Below are 26,146 nucleotides of genomic sequence, written 5' to 3'. Positions count from 1 at the left end.
TGTCCTGTGAGGATGGCATATTGTATATTTGAAAAGATGCTTTTTATCTCACAGAAACTGCAAAATTATCATATGACAGAGCAGTTGCCATAGCAATTCCATATTTTCTGTAAAACAGCAAAATATAGAAAACTCAGGTGAAACTCAGGCAGGGTTTCTATTACCATGGGCTGCCTGGAATTTCTGTCACCCACCAATGCAAAATCTCCTTTTATTATTTCCTGCAGCACACGGAATAGACACAATGCATGAGAGAGAGCTGGCCCAGTTAGGCAAGGAGGAAACTGGAAGGTAAAAAAAAATAATAACTATGTAGAATTTACACAGAAATTACATTGACTAATGCATTTAGCTTGTTCTCAGTACAAGAAAAAAAGAAAAAACAAAACAAAACAAAACAAACAAACAAACAACAACACAAAAAACCCACAAAAAACAACCAAAAAAAAACCCCCTAAGAGCACAAAGAGAGGAGAGACACATTAATTATTATCATCATTACTGACAAGTATGCCAAAGTTTTGCATACAAAGCACTTTCACCAGTTGACAGGAGGTTTTCCCAAATAGGATCTGAGGTTCAATCAGATGCAGTTTCTGGCTACTCAAGCCCACAGTTAAAGAGGAGGGACAAGCTTCTTTGGGAAAGAGAGGGGTCTCTGGCTCTTATAGGAGCTCCACATCTGTGAAGTTCATCCTTGTAACAGTCAGACCACCACCCCACACTTATTCTCCTCCACAGAGTTCTTGTCCAGGTGTCAGCCCTCCATGTGGCCTGTGCTGCCCTGTGCTGTGCAGCAAGTGCGAGCTCTGACACCACTCTGGTATCACATGTGCCACTCTGACACCACAGAGCTGCCTTCATGGGCAAGTCAGAGCGACAGTAGGAGGATGGGGCTGTCACCAACATCAGCAGGACTTGGTTGCCAAACTCTCGAGACAGCTACATGACTACTACTGCTACTTTGTACTGTTCCAGCCTTCCCCTACAAAATAATTGCTAATGCCTCCCATCAACATACAAGAGCCAACTGGTATGTCTCCTCAGGAAATGAAGGCGTGGTTTTGAGCCTTCTCAGAACTGAAGGTCTGAAGAACTGGAAAACTTTGGTTTTCCTGTGCAGGTGGAAATGTTCTTGATCCCACACACAGAGCAGTCTGCTAGCTGAGCAAAAGCCTCCCGTGGAGCCAGAGGCAGCTGCTAGCCTGTGCCTTATCAGCCTCACCTCCCACTCTGGACAAGCCACACTTGCATGAGAGTGAGCATGCCTGGGGAACCAGCCCTGTGAGGAGAGAGTATTGAGCCAGGCCTGAACAAATACAGCAAAATGGGCCCTCAAGAAAACAGTATTTTTTCCATTCTCCACCCTCTGTTGTCTACAAGTGCCTGCAGCAGATGGTGTCCTGATATGATGTGCTAAGGTGGCAATGCTAGTACAATGGCCAGGTTTTGTCCTATGGAAAGTATTTCCAAATACTCTGTGTTGCCCCCAAAAGCCCACACTAAACAAAACCAATTTAAATAAATTGCCTTTCTCCTCTTTTAAAGGAGAAAAGCTCAAACTTCTTGGTATTTTATGCTAGGCCTGATTTTTTTATCTTCACAGGTTTTTCTGGGCCTCTTAGCTCCTAAATAATTTGCTGCAGCAACGTTAGCATTTTTGGATATTAGCTGGCTGATAAGAAGGGAACATGCTGAGTTAGAAGGAGGGATGCTCAAGACCAGGCATGGGCCATACAGTTTTCCAGCAACTGGCAGGCATAGGAAGCCGACCAGGACTGCAACCTGACCTGCACTGTGCAGGTGAGGCTGTGCCTCCTTGCTGCTGAAATCTCCCGGGCATCACTTTACTTTTCAACATGTGCCTGTTTCCACTGAGCTCACCAGATCTATTTTACATGATGGGTGTGTTCTGGTTTTGCTCATGGAGCATAAGCTCTCCAAAGATCTTGTTGTGTGTTAGGAGGAGCTGCTCATTACTGCTGGCATCCAGGTCAGCTCCTCTATGACTAAAACTGCCAAATCCTCTGCTCAGGGGTGGAGTTCAGACATAGTTCTGCACTGAAGCGCAGGATAGCTCTCTGCACTCCAGTGGAGGCCCCATCCCTTGACCTCCACTGTGACAAAGGGATACCTGTCATCTGTGGTTGGTAACCGCAGTGAAAGTGACAAGCATCAGGCAATTAACCCCTCAGTTCACCAAAAAAATTTGCTCTGTGACAACAGGCAGAGTCACATCTTTAAGAGCCAATGACAGAAACAAAAAATGGGCATAACCTCTTCCCAGAGGTAATTCTTCCCACAACCACCTGCAAGATTCTTCTTAAGGAGACTATAAAGAGAGGATTTCGGGTTTTTATATATATATATATAGAGAGAGAGAGAGAGAGTATGACAACTTGCCCAGAAAATAGATAGATTTGTTATCTAGGTCTATGGAGACATGTATCTTCACAGGTTGAATACTATTCCATTTGATCTACACTGAGAATGAGCAGCAAAGTGCAGCGCAGTATTTAACAGCAGAAATTCTGGGCTCCATTTGGACAGGACTTTCAAAAGGAGCAAGTGAATGGAAATTTCTTTATTTTGCTACCAAGCTGTTCCCTAAAGTTATAAAGCCCATTTCCATAATAGCTTCACCAAAATACAACAAAAAATTCATTCAAATCTAATTTTGTCATCTCCTATCTCCTGCTTTCTCCTGTCTATGCTATATCCTTTCAGGACATAATTTTCTTCTTACCAGTCAACATGACTGAACTACTCCCTAGCATTGAAAAGCTTATAACCTTGGCAAACCCAAAAACCTGCTATTTTTGATGGAGCATTCTACAGGACTATCCTCCTTTCATGTTCCTCCACTGTCAGATTCCAGACTCTATGTCTTGTTATCAAATTCAAAAACATGACCTACATGATTTCTTTTACTGCGTGGTTTCATCCAAAATGCACACATGGTCGCCTAATTGTGACCTCTCAGATAAAACTATTTTCTGGTCACTTGGCACAGCCCAAATTCTGGACATCTATTCTTCCTGCACTTAATGAGATTATTTCAAATGCTGCACACCTTGTTCAGTTTTTGGCAGAATACTACAGACTGAGATAAGAGATTGTTTTCAGGGAAAGTTTTTAAACTCTGAGAGTGCAGTTTCACCAGTATTGTTTTCTAGCTACATCCACAGCTAAGGTCAACAGCTAACCTCAGCTCTTGAATTTTGGAGGACAAGAAGAGCTTCGTGCAGAGAAGCAGGCTTGGTCTCCAAGCTATATGAACGAAAACTACCCACTGACAAGTTCACTTGCTGACTAAAAGAATGGCACGGTCCTGAAAGAGGAAGGTGTTCTTTGCCTAGCAATTATACACATAACTTACCCACTCAGCTATTAACAGATTATTTTTTAGACGCACATATATATCACATGCATTTTTAATGACCTAGACATTATTTTTCACTAATTGTACTTCAGACAGATGACAAGTCTGTTTCCTCCCCTTTCCTTATGAGATTCAGTTCTTGTTTTATAATCCACAGCAAGATCAAATACCAAATTCTCTTCACACTCCATTAGCCTTGTGAACTTTTCTACACATATCAGAACAGTTACACTGGATTATAGAATAGGCAAACATTTATTTATTTACAAACAGAACTGTAGTCGCAACCATGATTTAATAATGGTAACCCTAGACTCTTTTACCTTCACTGCCACCAAGATCTTGCCCTGCTCAGGACACAGGTTATAGCATTCTGCCAGAAAGACTTTCCCAAAGGCTCCTTCTCCCAGTTCTCTTTTAAGAACGATATTGTGGCGCTTGATGTGATGCACAACTGTGGAAAGAAGACAAAATTGAGGTCAGATGGAGCTGCAAGTCCAGGATGGGATGGAGCCCATGCTTACAGCCACATGGAGATAGGACTGCCTGTAAAGTAGGGACAGAATTGAAGTGCCCACATGTCAATTTTTACCACTTTCTGCAAAAAAAGACTGCATTTATACATATGTATTTGGATGGCAGTGCATTTTCTGGATAAGAAGACGTGGAATTAAGAGTCACCTGGGAACAGGCCATTTATCATCATGTTAGGATGACTGCTGCAGAGCATACATAAGAGCCAATACTACCTTTTAAAAACATTAAGTCAGTGAATCAGAAAACAAACTAAGACTTTCTCACACCTTTTCTACTTTTGTACCTTTAACAACAGCAGAACCCTCTTGTCCAAATCCAAAAACTTTTAAAATTAACCTAAACCAAGAAAACCAAATGCATCATCTTTCAACTAAATGCAGCTTTACATTCTGGTTTACTTACCACTTGTAAGTAAGAAATTTTGTTCTCACAAACATGATTTACAGTATTGATCTGAAGTAAAAGAAACAAAAGATGGACAAATGCTTTAATCCACATAGTGGACAGTTCAGCTTCTGCCCAGACTCAATTGATTCAGACATTGAAGCCCTTGAACATTTTTTTGACTTATTTTACATTCTCCTCGCAGCAAAAGCTTCCATTAAAATCTTTAATATTTAAAATACTGTACTAAATTTTGTAGGCTACATTATCAATATACAACATTCAAGCTAAATAAAGCAGTTCTAAGGGCAGTCTAGCTGCCAATAGGGTGGACAGGTTGTGTTGCTGAAACTGTACAGTCCAGACAGCATGATTTTGACCTCAGTGCACTTAGCTGTCTTTGCAAACACTGAAATTTAACCCTGCCTGGAAGAAGCCCATTTGCAACTTAAATTCTAAACACAGCGAATTAAATAGCAGTGCATAGGCATCAGGCTTCTGCAAGGGAGAAAATCTCACCTTGGCTGCTCAGCTGTAGGGACCAGACTGAACCCTGCCAATAATTTAGGATCTAAGTAGATGCAGACCGACACCTGCCTCCATACTGGGTCACATGCCTATTCCAAACCAAGTGATCACTTAGACAAAAACCACCTTGCCTCCATGACTAAAGGAGGAGTGCTGATGACAACATCAGTACAGAGAAAAGGCACAGCCTCTCCCTATTCCAATCACAGTCTACAAGAGCAGAAAATGTGTGTCCCACACCCTAAGCCTGCAACAACCTAGCCTGAGCTCACTGCATGTAAATACACTCCATATCCATGCATGTGGACATAAGGGAAATCTGGAGCTGGAGCAGGCTCTGAGAGTGAGCAATCTATCACGCATCTGCTGTCATGACGTGGGCAGCACGCCCGAGGAACAGATCTCCACCAGATCCAGCTGGCACCTGCTAGAAGGACCCTGGCCAGAGAGCAAGCAGCACACCCCATATCCTATGCACAGAGTGGAGAAGGCTGGATTCTCCCCACAGCCCACCAGGCTCACCAGGCTTTGTTGCCTTCCCCACAGCTGGTGGCTGCAGGGGGATAGCCTCCTTTTTTTGTACCAAGTCTTCTCAGAGAGGCCACATGTTGGGACACTTGAAATGAGACTGCACGGTACCTACATTTCTTACTCCTGTCACACACTAGTCTAGCACAAAATTTAGTTTTGTCATGGTGATGCTTTATTTGGCCAGGTACCTTAGCAGGTCCTCTGCAGTGAGTATAAATTCACTTTTTATTTTTATTTCTTCCTCAGCACTGGCTTTGCAAGGAAGGCCCAAAATGCAGTCAGCACAAGACGGAAACACACCTTTTCCTCATGGACACAAGTTAACCAGCATGGCTGGCCTCTGCTAATACTGGTCACAAGGCAGACCAGCAGAGCTGAAGGATTGCTGCCCCAACATGGCACCAGAGCTCTGGTGTGCGGCACACCTCATCATCTGAGCTTCAAAAATGCTTGATAACAAATAAGTGCTATCCCCTATCCCTTAAAAAACTTGCCATCCAACCCTGCCTCTTTGGGAATTCTCTTTCCCTCTTCTTTACTAGTACTGCCAGGAGGATGGATGCCTCTCTTCCTTTCCCAGAGGGGAACGGCAGCAAAGGCAGCTTTTAATTTTTTTCTGCCCACAGCTGCCAAAGTCTTGGTAGCGAAGACAGTCTGAATTTTGCATGGGTTCTATCCATTTTGAGCCCATTATACTGCTAATGTGGGGCCTAACAGTACAAAGGAGGGGGTTTTTGTGAAGCTCCTAGAGGACTTTACAAACACTGGAGTAAAACTAAGTAAGAAACATATTCAATACTTCTCTGTAGTACACTTAGAGCTGCTATTAAACACTCCTATATAAACAAAGCATTTGAATAAACAATCCATCCCATAAACCAAACTGCAAAAGATGAAACACAGCAAGGAGCAGAAGAGGTCTGCACAGAATGTATTTGCAACTTATTATGCTCTATCCATTCCTGCCACCTTTTTGAGCAGCACTGAGTTACTAAACAAATAAAAAATGACAGTAAGTACGACTAAATGGGCGCAGATTAAATGTAAGAACAATGTAAGTAAATCAAACACATATGATGTGACAGATATATGAGCCAAGGAAAAGATCCGTTTAGCACACTCAGGGTGCCAGCTGTAATGACACTGTCTTCAGTGGGAGGATACTTGAGTAGGAGATACACTGGAAAATTCAGGTCAAAATCTGCTTTCATTTACTATCAGGATAAAGCAAATTATCTCTGTTGAAGTCCTAGATATTATCCTGGACTTACATTGAAGAAACAAGCAGAATTTGGCCAAAGTGGTGACATAAACAAAGAAGTCATCTCATAAGAGTCTCACAAAAAAAGGTCTCTCAACAAAAGACACACAAACACTCAAATGACAGCTATGTATTTTCCTCCTTTTGATTCTAAATGGCACTTACATTTAACCTGCCATTTGTACTTTTAAGAGCATATCATTTCTGTTTTTAAATCTCAAATTATTTCTGTAAAAAAAAATTCCATTAAGCTAAAAGCCAAGTTGAGTTGATACACTTCAGAGAGAAATGAAATATAAAATACGAAGCAAGACAAAACAAATTAAAGAAGGGTAAATGGCGAAAAGAGGCTATGTTAAAATAATACCCAAAGAGCCACACCCTTAAAAGCAGGAGGCTCCCATGGATGACTTCAGGGAACCAAAAGGCAACAGGAAATACAACTGCAGAAAAAGTCTCACTTCTCATCTCATGGTATCAGAAGCACTTTACCAAAAGAGTTGGACCTTCAGGTATTTCACTCACTAACAGACAGCATGTCACACTGGAAATGGTGCAATATGTATTTCCAGGTATGGGACTGCCCAGGTAACCTACCTTTGATGCTGTGGCTGACCAGAGAGGGTCACACCACATTCTGGAATGGGTTCCAGCAGAACAGGCCACTCAGAATAACCTCATCACATTGAATTCCCTGACTTGGACATGAATTAATCCAGCCAGAGACAGCAAGATACGCAGTAGTATGAAATTTTTATTTTTAATTTTTTATCTTTTTTTTAAATTAAAAAAATGGAATGTGACAGAGTGAAAGTATTTCTCCTCAGTCACAAACAATAGATCTTAATATTTTACCACCACATGTGATCGTTACACCATCTATGCTGACCTTCTAAACTATACAGAGCATAATATTGAGCTAAATGACTTGTATGTGGCAGAAGAATGTCTCCAGAAACTGTGCCAGTCTTGACTTGAAAGTCTGAACTATCCACTTACTTTCATGTGTAATCATTTCATTGCTAATTAAAATGCATGCCTTTTTCTTTGTCTCTTAATCATTAACTTGTCTGGCATGCATCTCCCTCCCTGGGTCTTTAGAGGACTTTCTCTGATAGTTTTAGCATCCTTTTCAGGTTTGGTATTAAACGCATGTAATCAATACCCTTCTTGACCTTCTTGGTTTTGCAAATTTCTTCACTTCTTTTCCCACTATTTCTGTTGCAATTGTGGACTGAACTATTTCTAAGACCTTGCTAGAAAAAAAACAGGTGTAAATGGCTAAGTGATTGTTTATCTAGTGTATCAAATTTGTCCAGCACTTGCCACTCACAAAAAAAAAAAAAAAAAAAAAAAAAAAAAAAAAAAAAAAAAAAAAAAAAAAAAAAAAAAAAAAAAAAATATTTGCTGGAATCCTATAGCAAGAGGATACAAATTCACTACAAAGAGCACACAGCAAATCTAGATTGTTTGCCATCGGATTGTGCAAGAGCAGCATGTCTGCAGTTTCTATAAGCTAATGCCAGAATAGAAATTTTGGCTTATTGAGCTATCCACTCTTTAATATGGCAATAAAAGCCAACAACAACTCTTTTTTTCTCCTTTTTTATTTAACCTTTTGATTTGTCAGCCTTGCCTGGGTACAGAAATAGGTCAGTTCACCTGTGTCTTTCTAACTATTAGATGTATTTATCCCATAAAATATTATTTATTATTCTATATAAATTTTTGTGTATTGTTGTTTACTTTTTACCATATAGTAGCAACAATTCCTCATGTAAGGCTCATGCTCAGTTGTTGTAGGTACAAATGATGTTTTCATATATATATATATATATGTTTTTAACTAATATATATGTGTGTATATATAAATGTGCATTTGTGTATACACACACCCACACCCCCCATTATATATACGCATATATAATAGTCCACAGCTGAGAATCAACTTATACCTCTTCAACAGAAGCACAATAAGCTGACAGACAATCTCCCCTCAGTACCTCAGGTACTCTGCTCTAAATGAAATGTGCTGGTACAGGCTACAGAAAACTGACTAGGAAGGTTTCACAGAACAGCAAGGCCAGAAGGGCACTTGGGCTTTATCACACTGCCTGTGCATGACTGTCTCCTGAAGCACTTTCAATCTTGTTTCGTGTCTTTGAAAAAAACACGGTGTAATTCAAGAGCTGTAAAACAGTTATCCCTTGCGTTGCCATCAGTGATTTGTCAGGTTTCTCATAGGCTTTAGAACCTAAATGAGCCTTAAGGAAGGGACGGCCCACTTAGGATCTAATGCCAGGTTGAACAGGAAGTGATCTTCAGGAAGTGATCTTCTTGAACCGGAAGAATTGGAGGCATTTATGAAGGGGAAACAAGTGACTGTCACAGGAATGGCACAATTCCCAGGCACTTACTTCCTACTTGTCTGGAGCAACATCTGGTAAATCAAATAAATCTATGAGTGCTGCAGCTTAACCTTTCAGTTGCTTTGTTTACAATTTTAATCCTCACAGGATATATATTTAAACTCCAGAACTTTTATTCTCCTGGGTTAGACAGGCTTCCTTTTGTAATAGTGGTGCAGCACATTGGAGAGTGCCTGGCTCTCTTCCACCTGCCCAGAGCAGCAGGAGCACCACAGATCTTGTCCACTGTAGACTCATTTTGCTGCAACTGACATGGCTCTTCTCTGTCTGAGACACAAGTGTCTACTGTCTTTTGGGTTAATATTTGATTCCTGGCAAGCCATTTTACTTTACCTTCCCCCCCCCCCCAGTAATTTATTTGGTTTAGTTGGCCAAGATCCCCTCAGCTTGGTTACAGATAGCCATGATGCCATACTTGATTAGATCCTTATACTCAAATAAGCATTACTTAAGAATAAATTCTAACAAAAATGCTATCATTGTCTTAAATGCATGCGTTTGGTTAACTTAATTCACCCTTCATGGAAAAAAAAATAAAGTCAACAGTTTATCTGTACATGAACTTGCCCCTGCATATTAAAACTGAGGTGCACGAGACTTTCAAGCCCTAGCAACCTAAAACTGATCTTCTACGTGCTGAAACAATTGGGATATAACAGAATAGCTGAAAGCTAAATTTGCCTGTTTTCAGAATAATTAGCATATATTAATCACCCTGCATTTCTCTTTCTATGGTGCTTCCAGCCTACTAAAAGCTTTTCAGCACAGTATGGTAAATCAGTTTTAAGCAGAAAACCATGCTGGAATTTTGACAAAATTGCCTTTGCAGATATGTATACACTTAATTTATAAATGCCAATCTCAATGCACTTCCTCCAAAAGGTTAATCATCACACAACTTAGAGGCTATTGTGTGTGAATTGCTGTGCAAAACCTGTTTAGTATTATTTTATGATGGCAAATCTGGTCTGTCTTTCATATTTAACTGCAGACAATGATCTCAACACAAACACCCTTCCTGTTCAGACCTAGAAATTCTCTCCCTCCACACTAATCTTTAGGAATCTTCTGTACTACAGAAATAGGAGTACTTGGCAAAGGACGGGGGAATACCATGTAGCATATCTTATCTAATAAGTACTTGCAGAGGGGGAAGGGCTAATAAACATAGTGTCTTCTAAATATTAACACTTTTCTAACTCTGTTTTCAGAAACAGACATAGTCTGGAAAGCATCGCAGGGTGCCAGCCTGAGAAGTAGGACCTCAAAGAAACTACATCCAGAATTCAGCTATATTCAAGCTTAGAGTAAATGGGTATAAAGGTGAAATTCAAAGGAGATTTCACTGTTTTTGATCTACATTTCTCTGCTTTGCCTTTTCTCTTCTCATTTTTAAAGGAAAAGGAAATAATTTTGTAGCTCTATGGTGTAGTAATGAGAGATGTAGGGATCCCAGGCAGGTGCAAAGGAGCGCCCTTTATTGTTACTGATAGGTAAGGCTTTATAAAGCCTTACTTATAGGTAAGAGCTCTACATGAGGGAGTACAGAAGGGTTTTACTGATGGCCTTTCAGAACAAAATATGAAAAGAAAATGGAGCTTTCAAGATTGTGAAGGAATAAACCATATTCTTGGCTCACAGTAGAAATTCTATTCCCGTTTTTAAAAGTTAAACACATACTCAATCTTTACCTTTTTCTGGACTATCTTTCTGAAAGACAGCAATAGCATCTGATCAGCCATGTTAGCTGGGTAAGTCTGCCCTATTGCAGCTAACTGAGCATAGAAAGAAAAGGGAATATTAGAGAAAATATCATAGCAGCATGACAGAACCTAGTTTTAATAGATCACTTTTGAGCAAATTATTTACACTTTTCCTAATTTTTATTCCCAATTCCTTTTACAGTTCTATCAGGCTGCAACATACTGTGTAGCTTTCTGTGAGGAAACATTTTTATCTTATACTTTGCCTTCTTTTCGCTAACTGAAATAAACCCTTCCCCTATGCACAAGGCTCAGTCTCTGCCTGCTTCCTTTACTAAGGCTAAGGCTCTGCTGCTACATGGTTTTTTGCTTTTATGGTTCTGTGCATACCTCCTTCTTTCCTGGATTTTGCCATAAGTGGCCTCTAAACACAAAGTTAAGGGTTTAGCCATTTCTGAGGGGGATCCCCAAATGACACATGAACACTGGACACTGCAAACAAAATAAAAAATCTGCCTCGCCCTGCATTATTTACTGAAAAACAAACTCGTCAGAATGAAGAAAAAACATGTCATGGGTCTTCCTACACACTGACACAGCAAGAACATCAGTTCGCCCTCTGTCCTATGGGATCATAGAAGGAGTTAGCATCACATTACCTGAGCCCCATGTGACAGGAGAGAAGACCAAAACATCATAAAAGATGAACAAACCTTGACAAGCAGCTATTCCCTTTTACAGACTTGCTGTTCTTCAGCATTTCTGCCTTCTTCCAAGGTTAGGCACTTGCTCTGCTTTTGTTTCACAGCCAGACTGGCACACCTTATTGTTAGGACATGCCATACACAGAGGCTTATGTCCCCATAGGGCATTTTCCCCTTGGTCCTGCTACTGTTTCAGAATTCCAGTGCTTATGAGATAATTGGCCACCTATGCAAGTAAGGCACACCCAGAAAATTCATCTTTACCACTGGGCTGTGACAGACACCTCTACAGAAGCCACAAGGCAGTCAGAAGATTATTGCATTGTATTACCTTCAAACAAAAAGATCTGCAAGATTTCACTTTTAGGTCAACAAAATGCAGTCACAAAGGGTTTGCAAGACAGAACATGCTGGAAGTTTTTCAGAATCAAAGCCTTAACAATTGCAAAGAAAAGATAACTTTTCTTTTGTCTTGTTATAAATGTGCAGGGGGAAAAATAAAAATCTTTCTATGTTTCCACACAAACATAGCACATGCTTAATTTTTCAAGCTTGAAAAGATCTTACTGCTTATTGCAGACCACACATCACCTCCTCTGCTGACCTGATTCTTCTCTCCTGAATCCTCCAAAGGACTAATATAATGATTTCATGCGTAAAGGCCATGAAGTTTCTACAGTTTGGATGATGTATCATTCTTCAGGGTCTGACAACTTTCCCAAATCCTAGGGAAGGATGCAAATTAGACTGTACCATGGCTCCTTGCATTGAGCCTTGCATAAGCAAACAGTGGTACTCCTACTTGGACATTATCTGTAAACTACACTAAACTATAGCCCAATCAGATTTGAGAACATTAAAGGTGATTTTTTTTTTTTTTTTTGAATAGGATTGAGATGAATGTCTATTCTAATTGTCCTAATAGAAAACCAATCTTGCTCATGATAAAGTAAGAAGAGAAAACTCTGACTTGTCACTGGGAACAGGAGGATTTTCCTAGGTCATTTCTCTTGCAAGAAAAAAAAAAAATCACACGTTTTCTCTTCTCTCTTGTTTCAGCATATTTTCATGTAACATGAAAACTGACACACCTAGTTAACAGATGTATAAAAAAATATAAGTAATCTTCTTTTGCTCACTTGACCTCTGGATTGCGTTATCTGCCAGCTGAAATTATGTTTCTCTGCATTTCAGATGAACAAGGAGGAATTCTACACTTTTGCTAAACAAATTTGGTGAGGGAGAAAAAGTCTCCATTATGTTCAGCTTCTTGCAACTGATCTGCACAACATGCAGCCCAGGGCCACTTGTCCTTTAGTAGGTCATAGGCAATGCCTTGCCCCGTATGCCCCCATGGCTAGGGACAGCCAGGCACCAGTAACACAGTCAGCTCATAGTCTGTCAAATGGAGGTGTGTTTAAAGTAGCATCAGAGAATGTCTTGGTTCTAATGCAGACAACAAACCCACAGGTCTGTTCAGTCTCAGCAAGGGTTCCTTCAGACTCTGTTTAAGTAAGGCCTTTGTAAATTCTCATTAATACATATAAATCCCTTCCTACATATCGACAAAATTTATTTTAGAGAAAGAGAATGAACACAGATACATTGATCAGAAGTTAACTATGCAGTTTAACAGCAGCTAATGAAAAAGAAAGATATAACAACAGCTTCCCAGGGTCCAGAGTGATAAAAAAAATTTTGAGAGCCCCAGTACCAACAGTGACAAAACAACCAACACCAAATGGATCTTTTAAAGCTGTGGCCCATGATGAGGTTGAGGACAAATTCAGCCTCTGCCAATATGCTTTCACTACCTAAAAGCATCTTGGCTTTGACTTGATAATTATAGTGTGCTGAGCCAACCAGCTGTCACTAAGGAACAGGAGTTGCCCAAATGAAGCAAAATACATAGACATTTACTGCTGATTTTTCACACAATAATAAACCCAGTTACAGCCTTTTGAGGCATGGAACTGAAATACAGGAAAAAAAAAAAAAAAAAAAAAAAAAGGGAGAAACAAAGAACTTTGAACATTTTGTTCCAGTCAGTTTCCATGAATGAGGAAAACACCAGGCATTATTCCATCAAAGGATGCCTTCCCACAGTCAGACTGGAGAAGTGGCCATTGGGCAGATACTCGAGACATACATATCCCAAAGCACACAGACTCAGCCTTTGCTGAAACATGAACTTTCACTGATGGCAGCACGCATACATAGGAGGGCAAACAAGAACAGCAGAAATGGCTGAACAAACTTTATTCAGGATCTGACATACAATGTCAGTATAATGAATGTGACCTAAAGAAGATTGTTACACTCATAACAAGACTGAGTTGGCAGCTTTGCCCGATTAGTACCAGTTCATTTTATGTAGATAACTAGTATACACATACCATATTCTGTAAAAGCTTAATAGATGTCACCATAAATCATAGTCCTTTTTATCCCCTGTGATCTTTATATTTGGAAAATACTTTTAGTTGAATCTTCCTTAATACTACTTGTAGACTGAAATTAATGCAAATGTAATTCTGGCCGTTTCTGCAAGACACCAGAAATGCATGGGCCAGAAAGGTTCTTTTCTCACCCAGCATCTATATGACTACTGCTCTTAAAAAACTGTTTTGTTCCAACTGCTATACACCGTGATATTTACAGCAACTTTAGTCTACACAGAGCTAAGGCAAAATGTCAGGGTTTTCTCCCCGTCCTCCTGAAGTTCAAATTCTCTCTCAGAGCAACAACCACTGGCTTGCCTACATACTCACCTAATTGGGAAACGTTTTAAGCGGCAGTAAGCAACACAAACAGATGCTACATTTGTTGCACTGTAATGACAGAGTACCCCACATGCTTACCAGTAAAGGAAACAGTAAAAATTGCCATGATTTTTTACTGTTACCAGTGCAAATGCCGAACTCTTGTCTCAAGCTTCTCGAACTGACAGTTGCAGCCGAGGAAATGGGTGTTGTCCCCGGCCTGTACTCAGCTAAAACACCGAAGTGTTGTTAAGCCAAGGCTTCAGCAGGGCAGCCTAACAGACCACTTTACAGGCAGAGTTTAACTGGTGCCTCTTGCAAGACCACCACCAGCAGCACGGCAAGTACAGACTTGCTTTGAGGAGGGACATGTCTGAAGTCTGTTGTCAAGCCGGAGGGACACTTTGCCTTTCGGAAGTCTAACATCCACAAAATGGCCCCTGGCAATTTCCAGAGCTCTGTGTTTCTAGCCTATCCTTCAGAATTTCAATGAGGAGGAAGGGTCAGAAGCTAACATAACTATTTATAAACCAATATCAGGATTTATTGGGTAGTTTTTCTAGTGTTTTCCCATGTACAACTTTAAACTAACTTATAAACTAGTGTATTGCTTTCAGCATTGCTTGTCATATTTATTCTTCCCTTCTTGCAATATTTTCTCCAGTAAGAGAATGGTAAAACAGCCATATTTTCCAAGAATATAACAGGCTCTAACTGTAAAAATAACTATTACATTTTTAATTTTTTCTAAGATTTTAATTTTTCCTAATAGAGAAACTACAGAGAGACAACATTGTTTGCTTCAGAAGACTAGATACACACACACATACCCACAGAGATTAAAAGGTATTTGTCATAAGTATTTTGGCAAACAACTCTTATTAAGCTCCTGCTGAGTGAATCCCTATATGACTGGTTTTCTCCCCCCACCCTCAAAAATAAGTCCAGAGATGCATATCTATCTGTTTCATAATAGTAGTGGAGATAAAAATAAATAAATAAATAAATAAATAATCTACTTGAAAAATGTCACAAAGCAATAAAGCATAAGTTACATATTCATCAAGATTCTTATTTGGTATATTTTGAAAACAATGGCACAAACTCCTCACCACCATCACTTTCTCAAGTTCAAAATCTCAGCTGGAAACTCTTCAGATAAGAGTTTGGCTACAATAAATACTTCCTTGTAATTTTACTGATTCTGACCTCCTTTATGTGTATTATAATGCAGTCAAAAATAAAATAAATTGACAAGAATACATTCAGAAAAAAAGATTTTAAAACAACACTATCTGTCTTGCACTGCATTCAGAATTTTCTTGTACGCCATGAAAGTAATCCTCACTCACAAAATGTGAGCTGGGAAAACAAGTGGAGTTCTTCCAGATTAAATGTCACAAAGAGAAACTGCTGAAGAAAGCAATTAAGAAATCCACAGCATCCCCTAATTTGAGACACATTAAAAAAAAAAAAAAAAGAAAAAAAAAAACCACAAACAAAACTTGCCATGAACAAAGGAAAATGTGAGGTCTGCTGCTAGCTGTGCCCTAATTCTTTGCTTGTTCCAGTCTTTATGCTGTTAGTTTACAGTATTTTATGTACTATCCTCCACAAAGATAAACAGGTCCTTGGAGATTAACATACAACAACCAGCACTTCAAAAAGACTTGCAGTAGCTCTCTTTCCACACCTTCATAGATGCAAACAAATAAAGATTTCTGAACTACTGAGGCTACTGGTATCATTTGCCTTCATATTGTTTCAAGTAGCCTTTTGAAATGCCAATTGTTGTGGAAACTGGGGAAAATGGTAAATTGCATCCTAATGAAGGCTATTCTATCTAAGTAGAAGAAGAAGAAGAAGAACATAATAATAATAATAAAATCTCTTCTCCATACTATTTTAAAAGCCATTTTCCTCCATAATTTACTAGATTGAAAGTTAGGACAGTAGCTACAAGCAAGCCACTTGAAAAATCTGCATTATCTTGCTACTGGCCAGAAAGAACTGTGCTTTCACATATAGGCCTTGCTGGAAGCCCTCATTAGGCATAGTTGTGACAAATCCTGCTCCAGTATTTTTAGTTCAAGTCCAGTTCTGCATGATTCTCACACAACTTTCCCAAATCAGTGACAGACTTGTCACTGACATTGAGGGGAACCTGAGGGAAACAGACTCACAGAAACGAGGGATGTCTTACCACAGAAATACTTCCAAAACTGAACAGGTTGTGAGTCTGAATGAGAAGACAGTACACACATAGAAAATGCGCTACATGCTGCAGTCCTCCACTTAGTGATTAATAGGGGCAGATATACAGGAGAGGAGGACGATCCACATTGTGGAGTTTATTGAGAAGGAACACAGGGGAGAGATAAAATATGGGCACAGTACAGCATGAAAAAATAGAAAGAAAAGGAAGATGACTAAACTGCTCCAGTTCAAAAGAAAGGAGATCTCCAGACCTCAGGTGTTTAGTAATGCTAGACAGATATCCCCCTTTTTTCTCACTTAAGCATTTTACGTCCTGTTAATTCATGTTTCTTCATTCTTAATAGTGTTTTATAGCTGCTCAGGAAGAAAAATATCTGTCCTGCAAAGAATTCCCTTAAAGATTTTATGCAACATTTTACATAAATACTGTGCCTAGTACAGAAAGCATTTGTCCATACCCAAACCAACACAAGCCACTTATTTCTGCACAGTGGTGTTTGTTTGTTTGTTTGTTTGTTTTTGTTACACTAGACAATATTTGGGATTTGTTTAGAAAAAAAGACAGAAACCTTTGCTAGCTTCTATATCACTACTTCTTAATGACTCTTTATTTTAATGCCACATATTGCACAGCTACTAGCCTGTTTGAAGTTATTTCCACATCCTGTTTTGCTAGTTGTCCTACAATTTCAGAAGCTTGTGATCTCTTACGGAGGTTTGCAGATGTAGTTCCCTCTCCCTCCCCAGCTACAGCATGACAATACACACCAGAACATAAGCTCTGGCACAGACTTTGGAGACAGATGTGGAAAGATTACATAATTTTGCAATAAATTCATTATGATCAAGCAGCACCAGTTAAAGCAACTCTCCTGGCCAAAGAAATAAGTGAGGAAAAGAAAAACAAAAACCCCAAGTCTTCACTTTTCTGATGTCCTGTTGCATCAAAGCACAGGTTGAAACAAGCTGAGAAAGTGTAATGTGCTTCAACGTCTTTTTCAGTTGCTATGGTACAGTTTCTTATGGAAAATTCCTTGTTCTGCGTGATGTTTTTCCTGCCTCATTTGGGATGGCAGAACCGTTCCTTGTGTCACCTGAGAAACCGGGCTGTCAGTTTCCACCTATTGGTGAGAAAGAAACTCATCAGCAGCAGAACTCAATGGAAAATTCCTTGGTTAGAAGTTTCTGCGCTGGAGGCCAACATGACAGTGGGGAGCAAGGACGGATAGGTCAGGGGATGAGGGTGCCACGCATGAGATCTGGCTTCCACCTCAGGGTCAGACACAGATTTCCTGTGTAATCTGGGGCAAAGGATTTAATCACTGGGACTCCCTGCTCATACAGGCAGGACAACCAAGCATCCTTTCCCCATTCTTCACCCTGTGTGTGAAGCCCCAGATCTGTAACCTGCCTACTGGACAACCAAGTAGCTCCAGGTTACAGGAGTGGGGCCATAGCCCAAAAGCTCTTCAGGCAAGGGTTATGTGCACCTGCAGAGTCCCCAGTGCTTTGCACAGTGAGATCTTGTTTGGACCATGGGGCTCTAAAGTAATGCATGGAAATAATACTAAGTGATTTCATTATTCTCTGTTTTTAAGGAAAAATATCAACATAAGCAAGGAGGGAAGACTCCAGCTTTACTGTACAGCCAAATGGGAAAACCACTGGGCTTTTGGAAGAGATCTGCAATCTATTTTCTACATAGATAATACTGAAAATTACCAGAAACACAGTATAAAAATAGTATTATAGCATCACACTAGTGATACAAAGCAATTGCGGATCAGGCCTTTTCACTAGGGGAATTTTTTTATGGACGAGTTCAAAGTATTGCAATTTTTATGTGATGTTTTTTCCTGCTGGAGTGTTTACCCTTCCAATCAAGAAATAATTAGATTCCACCACTTTTGATTAATGAAAAAAACCAAAGCATGGTTAAAAAGAAAAACTAAAAAAAATAGTTCATATTCTAATGCTGTTGGATACTTGCGGTACTTCAGAATGCTGAAATTTCCATGGCCTTCCTATGGTGTTGAGAAGAGCTTTTGACCTCTCTGACCAAATGGGCTTTGAAAATAATAAATGCATATAGTGTTTGAAAAGAGACTCCTTTAGTGATGTGTGTCATGAGAATGAAGAGCATTCAAAATATGACAATGCAAGTGCATTCCACAGGACAAATTTTGTGGTGATGCCAATATTTAAGCTCCATTGACTTCAGTGGAGTTTCACCCTTTAATCTAAGAAGGTTTGAATTTGTTGGATATCATTTGCAGTAACAGACAACTTTTTGTCTTTTAGAGTCCCTTACCAGATAAGTTCAACAAGAAAATTAATGGAAACAGGTGTAGGAATGAAAGAAAATATACTAATATTAATTAAATATGACTCAGGACATTCAAAATTTGTATTCCCATAGCATTAGTTCAGCATAAAGCTAGTCAAACAAATCACTGAAAAATATAAATGATGTAAAATAAAGTTTCAAATATTTGGCAACAGAAAAATATTGATTTTCAGTTACTTTTTTGTTTTCTTAAACAATCAAATTTAACATTCCAAAGTGGGAAAATCCTTCCCTTTCTCCAGACAACCACACACAAAAAACCTCTTACCCATATTTTTGAAATATTTTCACAAATTGAAATATTTAAAAAAAATTAAAATACCAACTTGTTTAAATTTTATTGAAGATTTTCTTTCTGTTTCAACAGTTCAAGTTAAAACTTGAGACAAAATTGAACCAAGTGCTCTCTGCTTTCTCTTATATTTTAAAGAAGCAAATAATTTTGTAATGATGAAAATGACGGGAGGAAAAGTCAATTTTTGAACAGCTTTACTTCTGTGCATTTAAAATCTCAGCTACTACACTGGAAATCTGGAGGGAAAGGACTTGTAACAAAGATGGAATAATTCAGTAAAGGCTGTATTATTCTGGCTGTACAAGGTGGCTGATAAAGACTGCAGGACGTTCCTCTCTCACTTTGCATTAAGATGGAAGAACAAGTCTTTCAAGGCCACCACCAGATGAAAAACTGTCAGTTCTTCTGTGTGAGACAGTTGCCAGGAGCCTGTGCAGGTACCCTGAACACCAGCACAACGCTGCACTGATTATTTTCCTCATTCTACCAATTTGGACTCCCCGTTGTCAAACTTTACATTCTGATCTGAATTCTGTGACTTAAAAGCAATTGCTCTGAAAATCTCTCCCAGGCTGAACAAAAGGATAAAAATGAAAGGGCGATTCTGCATCTGAATTCCTATGTTACTGCAAAGACTTGTCTATGTACCAATCCTTTGGAATAGCAAAAGTTTTGCATGCAACAGTACTTTTGTGTTAGAACTCGGCATTTGGATTATGATGGGCTATCTCATCTTCAGTAAGGATGGTGCTGTTATATCAATATTCCTAATAAAAGAAAAGCTGAAGAATACTGCCTCAGCTTTTTAGAAGCCAGTGTAAATAAGGATACCTTTTGAATATCCAGACACTTTGATAATCACATGCTGTTATGTAACTGCTGTTACATTTCCCTTCTCCTAATAATCTTTCTCCTTGTATCTCCAGCAGCAGAAGTAGAGTGTCCTCAAAGAGGTTTGTGTTGTTCATCTTGTACCCTACCAATCCTTTCATGCTCCCCAAAGATCTGAGACATTTTATAATTATGCCCATCATGAAAGCCATGAGGGATTCAAGAAGACTTCCCAGCTGAACATCTAGAGAAACAATAAACATCAGTTTAAAAGCTATAAAATCAAATCAACAAACTGTTAAAGCCACAGTTATAAGGCCCTGCCACACCAGCCTCAAGTTCTCTTCACTGGGGCGACAGAGGAATGTAGGTAAAGTTCCCTTCTCGACCCAACCAGTCTAGTCAGGGGTCAGGATGAAACACAACAAAATTGGAAAACTTAATGAACACACTGGCCTGGTGAAAGGCAATTAGAAAATCCTTAATCAAACACTGCATATTTAACAAGTCAGGTAATGTATCAAAAGCAAAGACTACTTGCCTAAATCCTTTTGCTCTCTAATCCTAATCCTGAAACCTTGGAGAACAAGTTAGGTAGTGATTGTAGTTGTGTTAAGTTTCAAGAAATACAGCTGCAAAACATTGGCTTCATTGGAGTAAACTGACAACGTCCTACCCTTTGTCTTGCTCATCTTTTATTTCCTTTTCCCTCACCCATTCTCCCCTTCCTTCTCTTTGTTTGGGAGCGGGACCTGCACACTTTGCTGTCTCCTTGAGTGCCACTTCTTACCAGAGCCCTCTCTGATTATTGCTTGGGTGCAAGTCATAGGATTTTCTATTTTCCTCTCCGTATTGTCTGAGCATGATTTATATCTGCTACATCTTTGTGACATTTGTTCAGTTTTGTCCAGTCTCATTAGCTTTCTCAGTAATTGTTTCTCACAGTTCATATTTATGACACCAGGGTCAACCTTACTGTGCTTGCTGGCTTAAACAGCATCTAAAGATAAGAATTTTTCTTCATGTTTGCAACATGGACATTATTCCTTGTAACAAAGCATAAGGACATACATAATGTTCTGACTATACAGAGCAGGTGCCTGTTAAAGGAAACAAGCAAAATGTTAGAGTTTGCATTGACTTTCCTTTGTTCCATAATCTTGCTGTAAAATGTTATAATACACTTTTTTGCATTCATGTATAGGGTTAATTTCTTAAGTCTTTGTATTATTTCTCCCTGATGCTTTGCTCCACCACCCTTCATTGGGTTGAAGGGGAAGGGAGAAGAAACTATTGTGTTCTGTGAATCAAACTATCAACCTTCGACAGATCAGACTAACTGTTCAAAAGTATGATTTTACTTATAGTCATCCTACATCTTGTACAACTTAACAACACACACAAAGAATCTTAATAATTCAAGTGTATCAGAATGCAGAAATGCTTAGCTTGCACAGTATTAAATGGCTCATTAATTTACCCAAAAGCAACAACCTAAAAGCTAATTCCAAATACAAAGAACAGTAGTAGCTGTGTTTGGTTTGAATATGTTCAAATAGGCTTTGATCTATGGCTGCCTTAGACTGATTACCCAGAGAGCTAATATGCCATGCAAAACTCCAGGTCCAGCTCACCACTGACACAGCCTCTCAGAATTTCAAGCAGAAAGCAAAGTAGGGAATAATGGGCAGCTTGTGACCATGGAGGGATTATATCCTAGCTTGTCAACTAGGATTTCCTTTCCTTATTTCAGGAATGTTGAGAGTTAGGAAAGATTTAAACCCAGGACTGATATCATTCCTGAGACCACATTTCCATTTAAGTAATTGTTTTTCTTTCTTAAAAATGAAAACTCATCTCTTGAGATGCTTTAGCTAATGAACAGTGTGGATTTTAACATGCATGACTGTATATAGCATACCCATAGAGAAACACCACAAAAAGCATAACGATGTTTCTTGAAAGCTTTTGCAGACATCTAGATGGGATGTATGACTAGTCTGATGAGGCCAAGAGCTCACTGTGGATGAGCACTGTGGGTGGGCACAGTCCTTTTTATATGATGAAAAATAACTATGGCAAATGGAAGCAGGAACTCCATCCCAAGAGCAGACCAAAAAAAAAAAAAAAAAGGCATTTGTCTGTATACTTTCTCTCCATTGTTATAAAAAACACACAATGGTTTTCTGAGTTTTTCCCATAGAAAGTGCTTTATATATTTCTGTATACATATTCTGTCAATAAACAAAACCTGGAAAGTTGAGATGGGAAAGCTGTCTTCTGAAGGAGCAGTGAACGCCTGTGTGCTTTGTTCTGTCTTGAAAACACTCTTGCTGTCAAAGAAAAGGAGCCTACCAGTCCAAAATAAATCTCTTACCAGTTTGTTTGATGTTGCCATTTACCACTGCCCTGCTTCAGATGATGAAGCCAATCTCAAAACACACAGAGATCAATAGGCAGGAAAGGTTAAAATGGGAAATCAGTTCTGGATTGGGCCTCTAGAGGAAAGCTATCATAGCAAAGAAAAGTTGAATCTTCTCATCTTCCTCATTCAGTCTGAAGTTGGACTTCATTATCTTGAATGTTTTTTCCAATCTTTATGATTCTATGATTTCTTAAAGATATACTTTATTTTGCATTGTGTTTATTCCTCAGTGTGGTACAATATCAGGGTTCTCTAAAATGATGCCATTAAAAGAGGCAAAAAACTGTAACTTTAAAGTGCAATATAACCTCGTGGTGAATGTGGGAAACCATTTCCAGCAAGGAAATGTGCTACATCAGAATGCATAATGCAAAAGCCTTTAGCAAGTTGGGAAATAGTAATTTTCCTCTTCAGGTAAAAAAGCTAAGACAAAAAGGAAATATGTTCTCCAAGTTCTCTGTGAATCTGAGCCTTAAGTCAGTGCTCATATACCACACCTTCAGGAGGAGAACTGTGGTTTACTGTGCCTGAAACTACACCTCACTGAAAAAATGCACCCAATGTCTCCTCTCAGGGGTGGGCACAAGGTCAAAAGACCCTTTCCTGTAGGACTGAGTTGAGCACAGAGCTTTTGTGCTTCATGTCTGATGCCTGCTGGGGCTGACTATGGTATCTGAAAGAGTCCAGCCCACTAATTCACCCTGCCCAATAGTGGCCACAGAACTGATGCGACTCGGTCACAGGCAGTTTACATTTGTAGTCAGCCCTGGGCTGCCACAGTTGAGGGACCACAAGCTTGCCTCTGCTTGTCCTGCTACAGATGAGGTGCCCTTCTCCAGGCACTTTGTGAATGCTGCGGGGGTTCAGAGCTCTTGGGCCAGAAACAAAGGCTCACCCCTGTGATTACACTAATCATCCCTGATCTTGTTGACACTGTTTCATGCCCGGACAGATGAGCATCAGCTCTCTGCCGCAATGGCTTTCTGTGATCTGTGACCCTCTGGCCTTTCAGCTGCTTCTGATCTATCTTTTCTGCTCTCCTAGTCCTGAGTGTTTCAGCCATAGGAGGATATAAATATGCTGCTGTTTCTGTCATGGAAGATGTTACATACTGTTCTGGGAATATCTGCTTGTTTATTAGACTAGGGTTAGTATTTACACCAGTGTGTCACTGAGCAAAAGCCAATCTTTAGGTGGTAGAAGACTTGAAAGAAATACACACCTTCAGGTTTATTTGATAATTATTTGAAGAAATATTCCTAATAGGTACTGCCATTTTCAGGTACTAGAAGAGTTACTACCGTGATTGGGTCAGAGTGATCATGAAATTATAAATTTTTCAATATTTGGTGAAATCAGGAGGAACACCAATAAAACTCGTACCTTGGACTTCCGGAGGGCAGACTTTGGCCTATTTAGGAGACTTATTCAGAGCTCCTTGGGGAGCAGCCTTAGAAACAAAAGGAAAGCTTGTGCTTCAAAACAGAGATTTTGAGGGCACAGGAAAAGACTGTCCCTGTGTGCTGAAAGATGAGCCGATGAGGTAAATGTCCAGCCTGGATGGGCAAGGAGGTTTTGGAGGAGCTCAGGAATAAAAGGAGGATGTATAATTTTTGGAAGGAGGGTCAATTCTCCCAGGAAGTACTTAAGGGGGCTGCTAGAGCATGTAGGAAAAAAATTAGAGAGGCCAAAGCTCTGCTTGAACTTAAAATGGCAACTTCTGTAAAGGATAATAAAAAAATGTTTCTACAAATGTATTAATGGCAAAAGGAAAGGTAATGCCAACCTTTGTTCTCTATTGGATGAGGGAGGGAAGATAGTGACTGCAAATGAGGAGAAGGCAGAAGTGCTTAATGCCTTCTTTGCCTCTGTTCTCAGTGGGAAGACAACTTGCCTTCAAGACGACTGTTCTCTTGGGTTGGTTGATGGTGTCAGGGAACAGAATGGTCCCCCCATTATCCAAGAGGAGGCAGTCAGAGAGCTGCTGAGATGCTTGGACGCTCATAAATCTATGGGCCCAGATGGGATCCATCCCAGGGTGATGAGAGAGCTGGCAGATGAGCTTGCAAAGCTGCTCTCCATCATTTACCAACAGTCCTGGCTCACTGGTGAGGTTCCAGATGACTGGAAGCTGGGCAGTGTGACACCCATTCACAAAAAGGGTGGGAGGGAGGTTCATGGTAATTATAGACCAGTCAGCCTGACCTCAGTACCTGGCAAGATAATGGAACAGTTTATACTGAGTGTCATCAGACAGAATTTGCAGGATGGCCAGGGTCTCAGGCCCAGCCAGCATGGGTTTAGGAGAGGTAGGTCATGTTTGACCAACCTGATCTCCTTTTATGACCAGGTGACCTGCCTGGTGGATGCAGGAAGGGCTGTGGATGTTGTCTATTTGAATTTCAGCAAGGCTTTTGACACTGTCTCCCACAGCACACTCCTGGATAAGCTGGCAGCCCGTGGCTTGGACAGGAGCACTCTGTGCTGGGTTAGGAACTGGCTGGATGGCCGGGCCCAGAGAGTGGTGGTGAATGGTGCTGCATGCAGCTGGTGGCCAGTCACCAGTGGTGTCCCTCAGGGGTCTGTGCTGGGGCCAGTTCTGTTCAATATTTTTACTGATGACATGGATGTGGGTATTGAATCTTTGATTAGTAAATCTGTGGAAGACACTAAGCTGGGGAGCGTGTGTCGACCTGTTAGAAGGCAGGAGGGCTCTGCAGAGAGACCTGGAATGGTTGGATGGATGGGCAGAGTCTAACAAGATGAAGTTTAATAAGTCCAGGTGCTGAGTCCTGCACTTTGCCACAATAACCCCCTGCAGCATTACAGGCTGGGGAAGGCGTGGCTGGACAGTGCCCAGGAGGAAAGGGACCTGGGGGCACTGGTGACAGCAGCTGAACATGAGCCAGCAGTATGCCCAGGTGTCCAAGAGGGCCAATGGCATGCTGGCCTGGATCAGGAATGGTGTGGCCAGCAGGAGCAGGGAGCTCATTCTGCCCCTGTACTCGGCACTGGTGAGGCCACACCTTGAGTGCTGTGTCCAGTTCTGGGCCCCTCAGCTCAGGAAGGAAATTGAGATGCTTGAACGTGTCCAGAGGAGGCAACGAGGCTGGTGAGGGGCTTGGAACACAAACCCTGTGGGGAATGGCTGAGGGAGCTGGGGTTGTTTAGGCTGGAGAAAAGGAGACTCAGAGGTGACCTTATCACTCTTCTACAACTTCCTGAAGGGTGGTTGTAGACAGCTGGGGGCTGGACTCTTTCTCCAGGAAGCAACTGACAGAACAAGAGAACACAGTCTCAGGCTGTGTCAAGGGAAATATACGCTGGGTATTAGGAAAAAGTTTTTCACGGAAAGAGTGATAAGGTACTGGAACAGCCTGCCCGAGGAGGTGGTGGAGTCACCATCCCTGGACGTGTTTAAAAAAGATTGGATGTGGCACTTGATGCCATGACCTAGGTGAGGTGTTAGGGCATGGGTTTGACTCGATGATCTTGAAGGTCTCTTCCAACCTAGACATTCTGTGATTCTGTGATTCTGTTATTCTGTGATCCACGGTAGCAATTTGTCCTTTCCTGAACTGAGCAGATCAGGTATGCAAAACAAAGTGAGAATTTACCATAAATGTAAGCAGGAATGGCATTGCTGGACAATGATAACACAAATAATTTCATTCACACCAGATTATACAGCATCTTTGCACAGCAGCCATTGCAGAAGTGACCTTCATGGACCAAAGCATCACAAATGCATTAGAACACAACACTGTGTAACAGAGTGCTTCTACATCAGAGGATGGAGAATTAGCCTAT

The 26,146-nt window shown here is 40.3% G+C and overlaps 1 protein-coding gene across 3 annotated transcripts in view; it reads right to left on the bottom strand.

Annotated features, from left to right (window-relative positions):
• Positions 1 to 26,146, bottom strand: part of NTRK2 (neurotrophic receptor tyrosine kinase 2) — a 200,087-nt gene that overhangs the window by 47,682 nt on the left and 126,259 nt on the right. For 2 of the 3 annotated variants that reach the window (XM_040089246.1, XM_040089252.2), the window contains one exon: positions 3,706 to 3,836. In XM_040089246.1, the coding sequence (XP_039945180.1) occupies positions 3,706 to 3,836 (131 nt within the window). Of the gene's footprint in view, positions 1 to 3,705; positions 3,837 to 15,699; positions 17,560 to 26,146 lie in introns of those variants that run through there. The other variant, XM_058423985.1, reaches the window with a different exon arrangement.

This window comes from Hirundo rustica, chromosome Z (genome assembly GCF_015227805.2).
Source record: "Hirundo rustica isolate bHirRus1 chromosome Z, bHirRus1.pri.v3, whole genome shotgun sequence".
In the NCBI taxonomy this organism is placed as follows: Eukaryota; Metazoa; Chordata; class Aves; order Passeriformes; family Hirundinidae; genus Hirundo; species Hirundo rustica.
This window is presented reverse-complemented; position numbering and strand designations above follow the sequence as displayed.